General features: G+C 40.6%; 1 protein-coding gene across 3 annotated transcripts in view; it reads right to left on the bottom strand.

Moving 5' to 3' along the window:
• LOC134553672 (uncharacterized) overlaps positions 1 to 19,427 on the bottom strand; it is a 79,194-nt gene that overhangs the window by 56,444 nt on the left and 3,323 nt on the right. For all 3 annotated transcript variants that reach the window (XR_010081135.1, XM_063403626.1, XM_063403635.1), the window contains one exon: positions 17,770 to 17,870. Coding sequence is in view for 2 of the 3 variants with exons in the window: in XM_063403626.1 (XP_063259696.1) it covers positions 17,770 to 17,845 (76 nt within the window). In the remaining variant the exon portion in view is untranslated. The remainder of the gene's footprint in view (positions 1 to 17,769; positions 17,871 to 19,427) is intronic.

The raw sequence follows: 19,427 nt of genomic DNA, 5'->3' as shown, positions 1-19,427 counted from the left end.
GTGTGGTGCAGTGGTTTGTGTCTTCTTTTCATCCGTGCTTCAGTGAAAACACTTTTCCTTGTTGGGAAAAAAACCCACAAAAAATATATTCTGTCCCTATTATCTGCCAGGATGTTAAAAAAATGAAGTAAATGCAGGTATGTACAAAGCATGGGTGCAAGATCCTGGACAAGCAACGAGGTTTTGACAAGGTACTACTTATAGTTTATGATGAGACAAAATTATAACTTTGACCTTTTAGCTGAAACAAAAGGCTAAAGAATCTTTAGTGCAGCATAACCACTTACTCCTCTGAAAATGAGAAGCTCTGATTATTATCCTACCCTAGGGGAAAAAGGTGCAATTCAAAAATTGCTTGTTCTTCTGACAGTAAATCTTGACTGTTTTTAATGAAAATTTCTCTTCTTCATGAAGTATTTCTTGCTAAAAAAATGGGACAGCGCATTAATATAGGGCTTTAGATATCCTTAAAGTCAGGTTTAATTGGGGCAATTCCCTCCAGTGAATTAAAAGACAACATTTGTCTTCACTGCCTGTTTGGAATGCTAAACTGAAAGCAGGGCTGAAATGTCAAGGTAAAATAATGCTAATAATTATTCTGAATGTTACATTCCCCTTGACCTTGGAATTTAAGAGGCTGAGATGAAGGCCTTTTGTCGAAAGTCAGGAAGTCATCTGGAGACTTCATTGACATTTATGATTAATACAATCTGGCAACTTTAGGGGAGGAGATAGAAAATATGTGATTAGCTTCCAGCACAGGGTAATTTCATCTTATATTGTTGTGGGATCTTCAGATAAAGAGCACAAAAGAACACATCATCTGCAATATTACTCCTAGCGCTCTTAGGTGAGAACATGAGCAAGTTTAATGCAACAACCATAATATCTATAAAACAAAATTCATACCACTGCTATGAAAGAGAAGAAAACATTCTCCATTTCATTCTAGCAATGATTTCCTGCAAGTCACAAAAAATGGGCACAAAGCTTCAGTATTACATCTTGTTATCACAGAAGATTTTCCACTTCATTTGCAACTTAACACCAGAATGATAACTCTGTGGGGTGAAGATTTTATATATTAGTGTCCTGAAGAGACTCTTGTAGACTTTATTTGCACCTCGTATGTGTCAGAAAATGCTTCTGCTTTAAACCTTTTATGGTCAGTGCCAGAGGAGATTCTGTACACTCAGCTTCCATAAAAAACAGTGGAAGGAGACAGCACTCCTCTGATGAGATCATACTCCAGGTAAATGGAACATCTGCAGTTGGGGACAAAAGGCAGAGCGAAGGCAAGTGTTTGTTAACATTTGCAGAGTTAACCCTTGCCACAAGCTAAGGAGTCAAGGACATAATTTACTGACACTTCATGCTTGGCAGCTTGCTTTTTTAAAAATCTCTTATGAAATTTGGCTATTTTAAGTTTACAGAAAGAGGTGCATTTGAAGACATAACCCTACTGAGGATGCTGGCAAGAAAAGCTCTCATCAGAACATGCCCTAACATGCCCTAGCAATGATGTGCAATAGAGAAAGCAGTTCTCGTTCTCTCTCCTGATTCAGTGGTTTATCTTAATTGTTAAGCTTGGAAATAAAACCAGAGAGAGAAAGTAAGGAACCAGAGTGTAAATGTAATTTTCTTAAGTTCGTTTGGAGCTAAAATTATTTGAATTACTGGAGATACTTCCCTTTGGAGCATGTCTACCAGGCATATAAAAATAACATATTTTCTCCAGCTATGTTTTGAATTGTGGTCCATACAAATCTTAATTAGGTATTTGCATAATGAAATCCTACAGCTCATAAAGCCCGTGTTAGACTGTTGAATAAACAGCAGAACTTTTAAAGATGGTCCAAATAATGATTCCAGTCTCTAGATGAGTTTAACCTACAGAGAGTTTATAGTCTTTAGTTTATTAAATGCTCCATGTGATCATCTGAAGAAACATATGAAAATCCCATTAATAAATTTTATTAAAAGGAGTTTGCAATTATTACAGCGTATTGAGGACTTTTGCATCTGATACATCCTCTCTGAACTAGTCATCTTTATGAATTTCTTTTGCAAAATGCTTTTCACTCTCAAAATTTATTATTCAACTTGTGAATTTTCTATTAAATGCAAACAAGACGAGACCACAGAAATGGCTAGTTTTCTTCAATTTATGAAAACTGAGTTAATATTTTGACTTATGAATTCAGTAAATATTGTGCAGACGTTCCAAAAAGAATAGAAATACATAGTCTAAATAAAGCCAACCAGATTTTTTAAAATTAGGGAAAACATAGAGAGTGCTACATGATGGTTCAAATTTAATATTCAGTTACTGCTACACATATGTACATGAAGCAGCTCCCTGCATATGTCAGTACATTGGTAGGCACTAAATCAGCCATCTGTGTACTCTATATCCTCTTTACATAAATACAGTAATTGCCAGTTTATTCTCTAGGAATATTTGCATCATTTTCCACATCCTTTTAAAAAAAAAAGTCCTACATAAATTCAGCATGTAACGGAGTGTTTTCATACATATGGACCAGAGGTTATAATTTACAACTAATTTGCATTGAACTATCAGTGCCATAAGGATTTCTCCAGTAGAGGACTGATCTTTTCAAGGACAGTTACCTTTCCGGTCACCTCAAAAATCAGGCATAAGCTGGATCCCTCCCCTTTCCCGCACTGGCAGCCTGAGGGTTTAGCATACAGAAAAAGCCAACTGCACCTTCACACTTCATTCTCCAGGAGACTGAGTGACATCACAGGAGGATGAAAATATGAGATTAACTGGAGCTGCCCAGAATGTGCTGTAAAAGTCATTAAGCATAGAAGAGAAGTTGGCCGGCAAAACACACGAACTCCTGAGTGAAACAGTCCACCTGGTCCAGTCTGTCAGACATGAAAGACCCGTGGAAGCTGCTGCCAGACTGCTTTCTAACCTCTCCCAGTTGGAAAATGGCCAAAGCAAGGCTTTACAAGAGATGGCTCTGCCCATAAGAGACAAAAGCCACAGACCCATGCATTTTTTCCCAGTGACAGTTCCTGCAGCAGCAGGGACCACCAGTGGGAAGGGAGCACTGGTCTCTTCCCCAGCTGGGCAGCATTTTGAACACACTTGGGCTCCATGAGCAGCCATCATACCACAGCTTGGAAACACTCAGAGAGTCAACCAAGAGTAAAAGGCAAACGTTTGAATCAATACCCCATTGCCCAGATCAGAAATACTCTTGGGAGCTGAACAGGAAACTGGATGAGGAAGGAAGTGCAGGTTTAGTGGCAAGTGTTCAGCCAAGGCTCCTGAGCCTGTCTTCCTCAGCTGCTGCCAGGAGCATTGGCTAACACTTCTCATAATCTCTAATCCAAATGTTGTGAAATGATCACACACAGACATCTTACATGCAAGTAGATACAAAATAGAGAGAACAGTATCATGGCTACAGACTTTTATCAAGCATCTACAAGCAAGTGCATTTTGACACAAAGACAACATGGGCTTAATATGTGTTTTTGTACAAATAAAAATGTTAGCAAAGGAATGTTACCATGGCAGGTTGCAGGGGTGTAAGAGGTAGATGGGAGTATGTGGTTATGGTCCCCTTATTTTTGTGGGCCAAATACACTGGCTGGGATCCAGTTTTGAGGGGATGAGGCTGTGTAACAGAAGAGGGCGATGGGTACCTTGTCGTGAACATGCAGCAAAGGAAAGACTCCCTGGGCCAGTCACCCCACAAGGTATCTGTGGCTTCTGCTTTCTATGGATGCTGTGGCTCCATTTGGCCCTGAAGACATTAAGACTGGGAGCTCCAGGCCTGAATTTCCAAAGCTAGATATTTCCTCAACTCTCTCTGTAATTTCTTCACAAGGCTCAAAGCTGGGAAAGGAGAAACAGAAACCATTGGTACACCAGATCACAGCAAAAGTTGGAAATTTATTCCTCCACAGATTTTTCCACCTTTCCACAGCAGTAATATTTTGCTTCATGTACATGGATTCAGTTCCTTTGATGGTGAAAAACCTAGATAAAATAACAACAATAACAGCAATTGGTATTTTTCTACTGAGAAATTTTCAAGCACCAACCTTACAACTGAAGGTGTCATTCAAAAATCTATTTCCTTGATGAATTTTAACAGCACAGTGGACCACATGGTTGTAAGACATTCACGTATTTGTTCCATGAAGGTTAAAAGTACCCCAGTGATTTCAGTGTTCTCAGCAAAAGTACTCTAAGCAAGTCAGTAGGAAACCCTGGAAGTGGAGCTTGGATTTCCTTCTCTAATAGATACAGGACATTTCTACAGCCAAGAACACAACCTTTGGGATTCACCATTAAACACGTGCATATTCAACACTGAGCCAGCCTGAAGATAGTTTAGAAGATAATGTTAGGAGACAACTAGTGTTGAAAAGTACCTGCAGCTAGTCAGCACATCTTGCTTTAACACTTGTGGATAAAAGAGAAAAGAGCATTTATGCATAAAACATCAGGATTACGGAAGCATAAGTTTATTCAAAACAGCCAGTGCTAAAGTATTCAGAAAAAAAAAACCCAAAAATTCATTTAATAAAAAAATATCAATGCCAACAAAGGTATTAAAGTCTAAAGAAACATAGGCTGAGGTTTCTGAAAGATCCTGCATGCTTCTATGGGTTCCCTAAAACATATCTATCCTGGAGGCAAAACCCTGAAACCATTAAAAATACAGAAAAATGAAAACAATGCCTCAGGACACCCATGCCTTCCACAGTGTCCTCACTGCCTCTTCTTAACTAACAAAACCTGATTCTTCACCAGTTTTCCTGGGAACTTTCAAGTTTTTCTCTGCTTAGGCTCTGGCATGGGTTTCAATGCCCGCGATGTCAACAGGGCTGATCCATGCGGGTCTGACAGGGTTCACTACTTCTGCTTCTTCCCTCTGTTCTTCTAACAAAGAGCAAGTACCACAGTATTGTCCGCCTGAATTGTAAGTGGACCAACTTCAAAGAAAAGGAGTTTTAGAGCTATAAATGGTCTCTTTACACAACTCTCCTACCTATTCCCTATGAAAAGAGTTTAGGAGCTTGAAGATCCTCAGACCTTTCAGCAAGGTTTTTACACGAGGAAATAGATTCTTAGCAACTCCTTTGCCCTGATCTGAACGACATTTTAAATTCTTTGTAGTCTTCTGCTTTCCAGTAAAAACAAAACAAGCTGTTTAACTTCATTGCAGCCTGGCAGTTAATAGCTGCTGTATTGTCTCTTAATCACACTGAAATATCTGTTGAAGGATGTATCATTGTTTTAACTTCCTGCTAGCTTTTTTCTTACACAGCCTGCCATTAAACTAAATTAACTGTATTTGTATTGTAACCATGATTTACAAGTTTTTAAAGAGACATGACACAGTCCTTCTAAATCCTAAGTGGCCCACAAAGAAGGTGAATGAGAGAAGGGTTATTCCATGTCTCCAAATAAAAAGAGAACTCGGAGAGCATAAGGGTGAAATGCAGGTGGGGGTCCAAAGCAGCTAAGGGAAAAGGATGCTGCTTTACACACTGTGTTGAGACTGTTTCCTTGCTGTGAAATGTTAAAATCTGAAAATTTGAAAAGTCTGGAAAATTCCTGGAAAAGAGTTTACACAAAGACTTGCTTTGGCCCAGACAATCCTTAAACTATGAGTCACTGGAGCCTGGGAAAATACCGTTTAGAAATATTGCTGCACACTCACCTTGCTTGCACCCTTTTGTCTTTGCATTCACAATTCCCATCAACCTATTCCTGGGGGCACTGCATTGCTACGTCCAGGCACAGAGAAAGTTCCAAGCTGACCACCTGCTCCTCACACCTATGCAATATTGAGACCTCAAAATGAAGATAGATCTGGCATTAAGTTGACAAGAATGGACATTACATTAGATTTTGGCTAAAAGGCCAAGATATTATGTGGAGGCAAGGTAGAAAGTCTGATCCAGAATGGCAGTTCCTATGGTCTCATTATGGAGTTGGTCCATTCCCTGTCTGTGTCTCTGTGTAAAAAATCAAGGACTTCAAAGTACAAAGCCACTGTTCTGTACTAATGCTATTACTAGTGTGAGATACTAATGAGGGGAAAAATATGTGCCTTCATCTTTTCCTCCACATTTTAAAGTATACAAGATTGTATTATAGTGCTTGATAGTTCCTTTTGTTTCCATCCTAACTACTAATCTAATTTGCTTCTTTTCCTCATTTTTCCTTAGTTCCACAACATTTCAACACACCCTCCCATTCCGTCAATGAATCTCACTTGATAGCTATAAACACAACTCTTCTGGAGCTCCTTCAATCTTAAACTCTCTGAAAATAAGAATATATTTGGCCCTTTGACATCCCCAAAGATTTGTATTGTATCAATATTATTTTTCACTAAGAAGCTGTGGTCTGATAAAAATTAATGCCCCATCCACAGTCTGTGATATTTGTGGAAAAGAAGATAGGCAGGTACCAAGCTACTTGTCCTGTTTTCTATCTATAACAAATTGCTGCATCCTTGAGACTGGAACGCACATAAAAATCCTTCTGTTATTATTAGTCTGAAGGCAGCTTCCTTCATCCCTTTTTCTTACCGAATGATGGCAAATCCAGCAATTCTAGGTTCCTGAACAAAGTGACGAGGCTCAAGCAGTACATCACAACCTTCTCTGAACAAGGATTTAAACTGCCCCTACGACTGTGAGTAACTGCACAGTGAAAGAAACATACCCTAACACCATGGGACAAAGCAATAAAATCCGGGAACTTTTTCACCCATACATTCACAAATGTACCCAGGTTCTAGGCTGAAACAAACGGTGAGCAGGGTGGGATGCGAGGGGGCCCTGAGGTGACCACACACTGGTGACGCTGCCAGTTGGCTGAACCTGCAACCTCCCTGTGCTTCAACCCACTTTGTGCAAGTTGGATAATACAGGTCCATGCTGTGTGAAACACCTGACTCAAAAAATGTTCCAATAACACCAGCTCACTTCATGTTTTTTGTACCAGACGATATACAAACGGCACCAACTTTGCACCAGATTTCCCTGTGAAATGTCCTTTCAACATCCCTTTTTCAAGATTCTTCTCAACCAGACTGAGTAGGAACTGTCTGAAGATGGTGATTACCCTTAGATAAATCCTGATAGGTACCAGATATCTGCAATCAAGATGATATTTTCATTAAATGAGAAAAGACAAAGATCCCCTTTAAAGGAAAACAAGTAACTTTTGAGGAAAAGGGAAAGGCTTGATGAGATGATACCATACTATAAGCTTTTGTTGTGGGCAAACAGAATCCTGTAGTTCAAAGTAATTATCTCATCAAGTTCCACCTCATTAGTATTGAAACTAGACATCATAATGAACAGTGGACTAATAATTCACCAATGAGAATTTGGTTTTAGTCCAGCTTGATATCTTCTCTGTAATATATTTGTTGGTTTCAGCTCATCACCCCCAACTTCTCTGGACAAGATGACACACCTCTTCATTTTCTATTCATCATAAGCCCATGGGTGAATTAGTAAACTAGAATAAATTTCCTTTCCCAGTGCCAGAGGGGCACTGGGAAATTTGCATGAGCTCCCTTCCCAGGACAAGGCACGTGGAGAAAAGGGAGAAGCAGGAATTGTCAGAACAAGTTCAGTTTTGCCCCCTGGACCTTCTGCATTTTTGTGGAGGAGGGCAGAATGCATCAACACACCCTTTCTTCCACTCCAAAAAGATAGTGCTGTGATGATAAGTGGGAGATCACTTCAGAAATTAAAGGTGTTGCAAAATATTTTAGGACATTAGGAACTGTCTGCAGCAGGACAACTTTGTGGTAGATAGGAAATGGCAGCGTACAGATTATGCAGTCATTAGTCATGCTATCACTAAGAGGATTAAATTTTGCTACTTTCTTTTCTTTAATATCCTTCTCTCCACTGTGATTTTTTTTTTTACCCGTGCACCTGCCCTCTAGATATTAGATAACCTGAACATAAAAGAGAAGAACCTTTTTGACAGTGAAGCTGAAATCCTCCTGTTTTGTCATGCATTCAAATGGGAACCAGACCAACTGAATCCTGACCTACTTATCAGACTGAAACTCCTGCTGGGAAGTATCAATAAAAAGACCCACTGGGAGGTCATTCAGACTGGTCATGGCTATTATAGGAATTGTGAAAGAGAGAGTTGCTACAATAATAAAAATTCATTTTTATATGGCCTTATTTCTTTAGTATGTACCTATCCAAAGTGTGATAACTTTCCATTGCAGTTTTCCTTTAAAATAAGCTTCCAGGTCAAGTTCCAGTGACAATAAATAAGTCTGCCTCATTAATCAGACTACAGCACTTAATGGACCACTTAACAGAAATTGTTTCTCTGAGGGTGGACAAGGGTCTTCACTGGCAGTAAACACAACATTGCTGAAGGTCTGACAGCATCCCACCATGTTTACCACACTCCTTAGAAGTGATTTCAGGCTCTTTCAAAAAATATTTTTAGCCCACATAAGGTAAAGTAACATAATATCACTGGAGCTTTCAGTGAAAACTTTTTGAAGTGAAAGATAAAAGCCTCGCAGCTCCAATCCAGCACAGATGCAGTGGGTAGCAAAGCAGGCTCCACACTTGCTCCTCAGCATGCGTGTTCCTACTCAGCCTTTTCCCACAGTAGGCACAGGGAAGGGGTTTTCAACATCCCTGCAAACAGCTGAGTGCCTGGCCTCCTTCTGCCTTTTTAAAATGAGCCCCAGCTGAGAAGTCTCTATCCTGCATCACATTTTTGGCAATTTCTTCAGGGCAAGGCAAGTTGTTTCTCTCTGCAGGCCTCTAATCCCTCCCTGCGCTGTCTTGACATCAAGGATAAACACTTCACCAGAGAGGCCCATGATGAGTTTCATTTGAAGGTCATGCTACCTTCTGCCATCCTTTCCCAAGTGTCCTATAACTCCAGGTACCCTTTCAAATCTGAGGTCATCTCTACGGTGGTGCCAACTACTATTACAAATGCAAAACATTTAAAATGTGTATCTGCACACACACGTGCATTTTATATATCTATATCTATGTAGCTATATCTCTCGCTATATAGATGAATGTATTTATGTACATATTCTGAAAAAAACCCCCATAAATTCAAATTACAGCCTCTTAATTGTAAAAAATAGTCAGATTCAGGCAGTTGAGCACACTGAAGGGTCAAAAGGAAAAAAAAAAAGGAATAAATCTCTCTCCACTTTTGAAATATAGATGGAGGGTAGCAATCACTGAGTTAAATTCTCTGGTCTGTGTTATGTAGGAGGTCAAACTACATGGTTGTAATGGTCCCTCTTGGCCTTAAATACTATGAAAAATACAACACAGCTTTGCCTTTGCAGCAGATAATAGGACATTTGTTTTACCCACTGTGTCAGGAGCCTGTGCCCGGTATCTGCCTGGGCAACAAATATTTTTATAAATTAAAAATAATATTTATAGATTAAAAATATTAAGTGGAGAAGTCAAATTCACAGAACCAGACAGTGTTGTTTTTAAAGACCTTGCCTATGATCTCATCGTTTCTACTAAAGCTGATGATGTTTCCATGGCATTCCGGATTTACCAGTGACCCAGCTTCTAAGCCATTTAATTTTTTATTAATATAAGTTTAAATATATTTGTAATTTATACACTTTTTACCCATTTATGCTGACTAGAGCTCATTTGGAAGAAGTAACTTTCAGTTTATTAGCTGAAGGTGCTGTACAAGCCTCTAAGGCACAATGAAGCTTCCACAGCAGGAAGCCCCTTCTTTGTACAACACAGGTAATATCCTACACATTCCAGCTTCTCTGTATCTCATGATAAACCTCTCCCACTGGCCAAACAGACTTAGCTGGAAATGTCCCAATATAATATCATCCAACTGTGTTTATTTTACCTTATCATTAAAATGATTATTTTATGTTCTGTCCAAAGGGTGGTGGGATCTAGAAACAAGTAAGTTTTTGACAGAAAATCCAAATCCAGTGTGGTTGTTTCCAATGGGGGTCTGGTAGCATGAAACAGCACTGCTGGCTCATGATTTGGTAACATAATTTCTTGATTTTGAGTGATTTTAAATGCACATTACATAAATATTTATCAGCATTTTGTAATTTTGCACCTAATTTTAAACATCCTCCTCCACTACTCTGCCCCAGAGGCATAAGGGTACTTCATAAAGGTAGAACTAGATGAATAGCAAGAGAAAATACCACAACACCATACAAAAACCACAAAGATAAAAGATATTTTGTGCTTGGTGGGAAGAGGGAGAAGGGCAAGTGATAAGATCTACACAGGGTCCAATATTTAGTACAAAATATCTCTGCATTTCCTTCAGATTTTTGGAAGGGGGAAAAATATTCAAACCAGGTGAGCATGGGCTGTGTCATTTCAACAACATGTTTTAAATGCTATCACTCTTCCAATTAATATGGTGCAGCACAAGGAAAGGGAAAATGTTCCAATAGTACAATTTCATCTTAAGAGAGATGCTCCAAGGTATTTTTTTCCTGGATCTTGGAAGGTGACATATGAGTGGCTATTAACATAATCACTTTCAGATCAAAATTCCTTCAGGGAGGGGATCTCCCTTAGATCCTTTGAGCATCTAATGACATTTTTGCATGAGCTTAATTTTTTGGTTATAAGCATATTGCCTGCCTCATTGTTCTTTGTGAAATAAAGCTGACAAGCAGGGCAGATCTTGAAGGGGTTTAACACTTCTTCTAGCAGGATTACCAACTCCTTGCATTCAAACAACATCAGTCAGTCTCTCTAAAATCATAAGATTTTACTAAATGTATAAAGTAATTATGTTGTGGTGTAGGTTTTTTTTTGTTTTGTTTTGTTTTGGTTTGGGTTTTTTTGGTTGGTTGGTTGGGTTTTTTTGTTTGTTTGTTTGTTTTTTGGTGTTTTTTTGTTTGTTTGTTGGGGTTTTTTTTTGCTAATTCACTTTAAAAGAAAGAAAGGAACTCCTGTGTAGACACTTCAGCAGCGTTTCCAGCTATTTCTTGGCAATCATAAGGCACAGAAATGTGCTTCAAGAAAATGCAAGCTAAAATCCTCATAGGTGATAGGTGATAGGTAGCAGGGTTTGGTGAAGATTCTTAAGTGATCCAAGCTCACAATGAAATATAACGCAATTACAGAAGGGAAAAACTACAGAACTCAGCTCCTCTAGCACTCCTTTAAGTCCTCCTTGACTGTAAAGAAATCACTTTCTTCTCTAATCCCAGCTATGCAAATTCCCAAGCTCTTTCCAGGCTGAAGCACTTCTGTCCCCATACAAACACCCATGAGTGCTGAGATTCAAGGAAATGGGGATATCTCTGGTTTGCGGCTTAGAAAGCTCAGTCACCTTGTTAAAACAAATTTTGTAGAGTTTTCTGGGAATTAGGGATAGAACCGCAAGAGCCCCAGCATAAAACCCAGCAGAACTGCAGTGGCAAAGGCAGCCCAAGCTTCCCCGACCACCATGAAGTACCACAACATTTTTATTGATCAAAATGATGGGAGTGGCAAACACAGGTTTGCTACCCAACCATGCAGACTGAACAGAGCAAGTGAAGAGTCTGCCAATCTTGCAGCTGATGTGCCCTGAAGGCCACAGGTGAGGACAACAGAGTGCGTTAAAAATGACCACTCACCACCAGACCAGTCGAGGACATCTCTAAACTGCGCATTGAGGTTGCCATAGCAGCCTTCCCAATTGGGAAGTGCAACTTCTCAGTGCACAGAGTACCTCCTTCTTTTTGTCTTTTAAAGACTTTCTGAATTTTCCGTAGAGCCCTTTCTGAAACACTGATTTATTTTCTACTTCTATTTATTTTAACCAAGTTCCAGTAGTTGAGAAGAATGATAAAAGGAAATATTAACCCATAACAGAAAGGAGAAATTATAGTTAGTATGTTCTTCAACTGTGAGACTGATTGAATTAGAGGTCAATGAACACACTGTTCTGAGGCTGAGACAGGTTTTTTCCTTAATTTAGAAAATTGCACAGTTACAAGCAAGAGTTCCCCCCTCACAAATTTGTTCCACAGTTCACACAATAACTGGAGGTTGGTGCAGAATTGTTCCACACCTCTGGCAGATGCTGTGCCTTTGAGAAGGACTATTCCACAGTCCTCCTGAGCACAAAGAGGCAGGCTGTACAAATACATTTTGAAGACTCCAATATCATCGGCCTGCTAAGAACGATCTTTTATTTATCCCTTATGATCATCAAAGGGTATTACTGGAGCATGGGGCAGTCATACAGTCCCATTTGGAACATTTTACTCACTACAGTGAAGAATGGGTATGAAAAAATAAAGTAAATCTTCATGAAAAAAGGGGATATTCTTTTAAACATTATTTTTTGAAATCTGAAATTGAACCACAAACTACGTTTCCAGGCCAGCTAACAGACTGGAGAGCTAGACTGAGAAACCAGGAAATACTTAACCCAGATTCACAGTCAGAGAAAACCTCAACTTTCACTAACAAGAAAAGAAACATACATCAAATCCACTGCCAGCGATGAGGAGAAACTGGAAGCACAAATCTTAAATATTCCAAATCATGATAATGACAAATCAAAAGGAAAAATATTTATTTTTAATGCCATTTTTGTGTGATTCTCTTAAGAAAGATACCATCATATCCAAGTTATTTTTGAAAATAGAGCATTGTGTTTCTTCTATATTTAGGACAGCATCTGTTTCCCAGGCCAAAACAGGCATTTATTCTACATATCAGCCAAATTCCTGGTTTGGAATTTGGCCCCTCCGTGAAGGCCAAGTGGATTTCTCCTGGTAGGTACCTGAACACCACCCAAAGCCTCCACTGCTGAGCGCTGGTGTGATGCCCCACTTGGGACACCACGTGCACACAAGACTGGCCAAGGACAGGCTCTGCAACCACTTCAACATGAAGTGTAGTCATGAAGTGTTCCTGTTGGACATTATTTCATAATGTCTTTCTGTTTGTTAGTTTGATGTGGCCTTGTTTTAAGAATGTAAATGAAGGGCTGTTTGGCTGGCTTTTTTTGCCAGGCCTGCTCCTGCTCCCCATGCCCCCTTCCTCTCTGGTTTTTTTATATTTATAACTGCAACACTTTACAGCTGCATAAGTGTAAAGCAGGGCATCCTTCAGCATTTTCACACATTTGCTCATGTGAAGTTACCTCATTATTAAAGTCAAAATGAAGCTAACATGGATTGCTTGTGCAGCCTTGTTACTTCAGGATGCCTAAAAACAGCATAGAAGGGTACACACCAGCAAAATGTGTTTTCCAGAAAAGGAAACTGATTTCTTGCATTTTCTTTGCATGAGCTTTATCTCCTCCCCCACGTAACAAAACTTGATATGGGATGAACCTTTTGTCACTTACTTTTAACTTGCATTGAAATTTGGCATGGTTCTTACAATGGGAATAAAAACAAATTTTTGTCAGACTAACAAAAAGTTTTCTGTTTTATTTCTCAGAGGCTTTTTAAGATTGCAAGATCCTAATCTTTCACTATTGCATTTCTGTCCAGTATGGCTGCAAAGAACATACAGGCTCTGATTTCCAACTTGTTTATATGTATTTAAAAGAGAAGAATGTGGAGGAGGCAGAAGTGGGGAGGGGAGAAAAAAAGAGAAAAAAAAAAAAAAAAAAGATTTTCCACGGTCACAAAAGCCAGTCATAGAAGCACAGCTGGGTGTCGGATCAGGATCTCTTGGCAGCTGGCCACAAGAGATGCACAACAGAGAAAAAACATTTCCTGTAAGGAAGCATTTGATTTTCAAAGCTGCATGAAATGTTCACAAGAAAACCATGTAAATGCCCACTGGATTGGGGGTGGGGAAGGGAGGATTTCATTAGTAACTGGAAGCCCTCTCTTGTTTCACCAAAAGATTTGCTCGTCACAAGCACTGCCAGCTAGCCTGAGGTGGTTTTCATGTTTTGTATCAAAACCAAGCAAACACGAAGTCTCTAGCAGTTTCGAAGTGAATTTGCTTTGAAGTTCATTTCAATGCGACACTAGTCAAACTCCATGGATAATGAAGGATTTCAGCTCCTAAAGAAAGACAGCAATGTTTTCCCGAGTCTCTGCAAAAGGAAAGGACAGGTTTCTGTGAAGTGCCAGCAAGTACAGTGGTGCTGTAGATACACACCGCATGCAGCTGTGAGGGCTGAAGACATGCCAGCTGCTCCTCCTCTCCCACACCCCGGCTGTTTGCCACCAACCCACTGCTAGGATTTACTGCCCCAAAGGCACCCCAGCAGGCCCACATGTGCCCCCCAGCCTGCAGCAGTGCACACCCAGCCCTGCCAGTCTGAGCCACCAAAAAAGCAGTTTGAGATAAGTTGATGAATCTGTGCTGCAAGAGACAAAGGCGTGCTTGCACCACCCTTTCCCATCAGCCAGGTAGGAGTTGGAAGAGATGGAACCTCTTCTGACTGTGGACGAGCCAAGTGTGGATGTAAAGATACCAGCAAATCTGCTTTTCTTCTGGATTGCTTATTTCACCAGGAGGAGAGTGACAACTTTATTGTGTCATTACATTTATAACACTTTGCTTTTGCAGTTGCACTCCTGCTGCACAAGGATTTACTACCACATGTTGTAGGAGCCTTTCCACACACCACGTTCCCCTTCTGCTATGTGCTGTACCTGGGCAGAACAGTGTGACAGTCCCAATCCCAAAGCATTCATGTCCTGTGCATAAAATAGTAGGACAGCATGGCCAGGGAACAGAGAAAAATAAGGAAATGTCAGCCAGAAAGCCTTTTAAGAGGCAATGTGGAAAGGAAGAGCCTTATGATTGGATGCTAAGCGCCAAAAGAAGTTGCTTTGTAGAGCTCCACAGGATGCTCCTTCTGAGTATGGAAAACGTTTATAAATGGAACAAGTGCTCAAGGAAGACAAGGACTATGTTCTAATGGAGGTGGAAGTGAACACTTCAATGCTGAGGAGGTGATTATAGGTAGAGGGAAGACAGGTCATGATAAGCCTTGAAGTAATAACAAGTACCTTAAGTTTCAAGAGCAAGGCAGTGGGAAAGCACAGAGAACAGACAACATGGTTAAACTTAAGCGTTGGGAAAGTTATCTTTGCAGGAGCACTGGGGATTGATACGGTACATCTGTCACATTTATGACAGGATGAGTACAATGATTGATCCATAAGATAACAAGAGCTGAAGTTGTAACAGCAAAGTTGTAGTTGTCTGGGTAGAGAGAAAAGGATCTATTGCATAGATGGCATGTAGAATGAAGTTAGGAGACTGAGCTATAAATGAAAGGGATGTCAAAAAGAGTGAGCTTAAAAGAGGAGGAGGTGATTCAGATTCACATCTTTCCTAATGAGGAAGGTGCATGGCACTCTTCATGCAAAAAAAAGACAGCGTGCCTTGGTCATACAGGCTTTGCTGTGGCTTGCCCCTGGAACACAACAGAGTCAAAGGAGTTCTGTGGCTCTGGGGCTGTACAGCATCGTACACTGAAAGTGGGTTCAGTGCCCACAGGGAACAAAGAAGGATAAGGGTGGAGAGTATCATATAAGAGCAGAGATAGTGGCACCTGGAGGGGCAACAAAGCCGGTCAATGACCGTGTTGTGGACAGTGTGCAAACAGTTGCAGAGGAGAGGTGTGGAAGGTAGGCAAAGGTAGGAAGGAAGGTGGCACCTGTGCTCACTTGCTCTTGTGAGAAATTTTCAGAAACACATACATACAACCTGGTCCAAGGGACCAGTGCCTAAAAAGCTGTCAGCAACAATAAAAATGCTTTACCTGTATAGTGCAATTGTAGTCCCACACCTGTAAAATGCTCCTAATGTACATTTACCTTAACCCGCTGTTTAAAACTGTATCTCTCCCAGCAGTCCTTTTCTGCTGCAGACATACCAACACATAGGACAGTGTCCTGTAGGATGAACACTGCATTAAGGGCAAAGCTGCATCTCTTACCTGCTCAGCACTAACACTTCCCTTGCCAGTGTTCCTTACATACAACCAACACAACCAGAGCTTTCCTCAAAGTGTTTCCCCCATTCCATGGTTTAGTGGCACAGGAGTGTCAGTCCAAAGTGGCACTATCACAGCCCTGTTCATGGCACACTTGTAACAAGATTGCTCTGCCACAGGCCATGCCCCTGCCTATCTCCACTGTGCTGGAGTCCTTGGCTCCCCACAGCAGGGTGACCAAGCCATGAGCTGAGAGAAGGAAGGCAGGCCCTGTCACATCTCTCTGCCTTCAGAGACAGCCCTGGTTCTGGGTGAGGTTTTGCCACCTCCACTGTACGTGTTCCAGCCAAGGAGCTCCATGTCTGGATACCTGCCTTGGAGGCCCCTGCAGGCACTCTACAGCTCAGGAATTCATTAGTGCTGTGATTAATTTGGATGCCAAGCACATGGTAAGTCAGTCACATAATATTAAACTGAATTCTTGGTTCTCTGCTTTGAGAAATAGGGCTTCCAGCAATTTCTCCTCCTCAGATCCAGTGCTGTTCCTGTTTTACAAAGTTCCACACCCCATGCTCACTGCAGCATGTTCTCAGCTAGAGAAAACAGAAAGAGGAAAATAACAGCTTCTTTGAGTAAATAGTTTGGATGCCAAATATAGAGGTTGCACAAGATTTTGTTCACCTCTTGGTGAAAAATAAAAAAGAAAAAAAGAAGAGAATTGGATAAAAGTTCTTAGAACAGAAAGGTTTTATCTCTTAGAAGGGTTACCTCTTTATAAACTTGGATCCACACTACTCTTGGGTAGAACACAAGCACTTGTGCTACCTGCACCTTGGCTCGTGTTTCCCCAGCAGTTAGAACCCCACTCCCCCAAGTTCTCCTGCTACCTCCTGCAGCAAAATGACACCAAATGACACCAAGTTATGCCCAAAGTCCAATTTCTGCCATGAGGATGAGGCAGAAATGCCAAAGGCATTGTGCTTATGTAGGACAAGAGCCCTCTCTCTGGATTGCCTTGTAGTTTTGCTGGGGTGTGAAAGAGAAATCTGTCCATGCCTGTCCTGTGTCCTGCTGTTAGGAGGCTGCTCAATAATTCAGTTCTCTCTCCCCAAAGGAAGCTCTGCTGGCCTGCTGCTTGCTCAAGCCAGTTACTGCTGCTCAGCAATGAAGTCTGAAGGGCCACAGACTTCCAGGGGCCCCTTTGGCACCAGCTCTTTTGTATTCCAGTGGCCAGCAGCAGCTCCTTAACTCTTTGACAGCCAAAGCTCATTATCATATTTATGTGATTAAACAGTGCTGCTCATTCTCCTCAGTAGATTATCACAGCAAATTGATGGTTATTTGAAGGAACTGCCACAATAGGAGACAAAACACTGGCAACAGATAAAACAAAAGGATGCACACAAAGCTCTTTAATTAAACTCCATGAAGGGATATGAATTCTAGCAGAGATTTTAGTTACCCTGCTGAGTCTCTGTCTGATTAACTACAACGCATCTGCTGGCTTTCCTAGTATCCATCTGTACTGTTGAAGAGAAATTTATTCTGGCTACAGAAGATAACCTCAAAGATGTCAGTTGTGGATAGTCTAATAGTTTATTTATGTTGACAAAGTAGTGCTGAGTTCTCTTTGGTGCGCTGAAGTGAAGAACATTCCTCTTTACATATAAGGAATGTGCTTAATATGTGCACACACACACACACACAAATAACAATGCTCACACACAAATAACACTGAAAGGCTAACAAGAAAGCCAAAAGAGGTTGGAAAATTGTGAGGGAAAGCATTTTTTCTCCAAATTTATAAAACTTCTTACCACCACAATTACATTTCCTTCTGGCATGTATCATCGGTTTCCCCCTCATCCTGTCCCACCTCCTTCCCTCCAGCATCCAGGTGCAGAAACAACAGTGAAGGCTAATGGATGGGACAAGAAAAAAAAGTCATAGGATATGTACTGTAAGCATATAAATAACAAGTTAGGCTGTCACTTTGAAGTCTGACCTTCTTTCAAAAAATTTAAAATAAAAAAAAGAGAAAGAATAAGAATTGAAAACAGATCTGTCATGGAGCATTTGTAAGAGGCAGTGTCACAAAACCCTTTGGGGCTTTCCACTCAGGTCATAAGGGATCTAGCTCAAATCGCATTGGTCCTTAATCCACAGGTAATTGACAGCACAGCTCTCAGTGACTCAGTGTGGAATAGTGCTGTTGTGCTCATTACTACTGCAGACCTTTAATCAGAATATTTTTTAGCCACATGCATCCTTTTGGCTCTACAGAGCCTGTTGAGGCAATAGAGAATTTGCACGTTTATCATCATTAATTACCGGCTGGCACAACCGGAGCTGTTACCATCCAGGGTCCAGTTCAGAGGAATGTATTTGATGGAACAAGCCCAGACTGTAAGATGCACACACAGCCTCGAAACACTCATGAGAAAGGGTTGTTCCCTGCGCTAAACGTGGTGCAGGGATTTTTCCCTCAGAGCCCCAGGAACCTGGGTGGATGAAAGGCTTCTTCCTCATCCCTTATGGAGCTCTGAAAATATCCCAGTTCTGGCTAATTTATACAACCCAGTCCTCAGGGTCCTTCTCAGTTGCCAATACCCTACTGTGAAGGCTCCATTAAATCTTTTATTTATTTGTCCATAGAGGCCGCTGAAGAATGTCACAAGGTATTTCCCTTTCCAAAGTAGGTTCAGCTAAACATGAATGAGGCCTTAGCACTATTCTGGGTAAGGGTGTGTACTCGTATTTTTGCCAGACTGCTGACAGGCTGCAGGGAGTAAATATTCCTGAGTTGGACTTCTGACCACTTTATGTGCAAGTAGGTGCAGATTTGTTACAGTCATGACTTGGCAGTATTCTGTGCTCATTCTTTGTAATGTCACATGCAAATGAACACAAAGCTCAAAACAATGGGGGGAAAAGTATCATACCAGTTCTCCCTGCGTAGGCCTCAACCTCTGCTGCCCCACTGAGCAAGCTGAAGTCTAAGGCCAGATTTTTTAAAAAATTATAATTAAATAGTAATTAAAAATGGAACATTCCAGCACAGTTCTGGCAGTGAGATTTCATGCTAGCATTGAACATTTGGTTTACTGGTAACTCAGACAACTGCACACCTTCCAAAAACTCTCTTTAGCCTAATCATCCTCAAAGATGTCTGTCCTGAACTATGTCTCTTGTCCAGCTGAACAAGAGATTCTGGCCAATTTCAAGTACCACTAGAAAGGACCAATATTTTCCCATTATGAAAACACAACTCAGGAGGATCTACTGAGATCCTTTTTTTTTTTTTTTTTTTTTCTTTTCTTTTTGCCTTTTTTTTGCCTTTTTTTTAAATTACATACAATTCTTATTACAAAACTAAAGTTGGTTTTCCATGTGACTCAGTCTGGGTAGAAAATACATTCCTCAGTGGTAAAGCTGGTAGTGCTCTGCTGATTCAAAACTTAGCAATTCTGTTCAG

This window comes from Prinia subflava, chromosome 1 (assembly GCF_021018805.1).
Source record: "Prinia subflava isolate CZ2003 ecotype Zambia chromosome 1, Cam_Psub_1.2, whole genome shotgun sequence".
Classification (NCBI taxonomy): Eukaryota; Metazoa; Chordata; class Aves; order Passeriformes; family Cisticolidae; genus Prinia; species Prinia subflava.
Note: the sequence above shows the minus strand (reverse complement) of the source record. Positions and strands in the feature narration are given on the sequence as shown.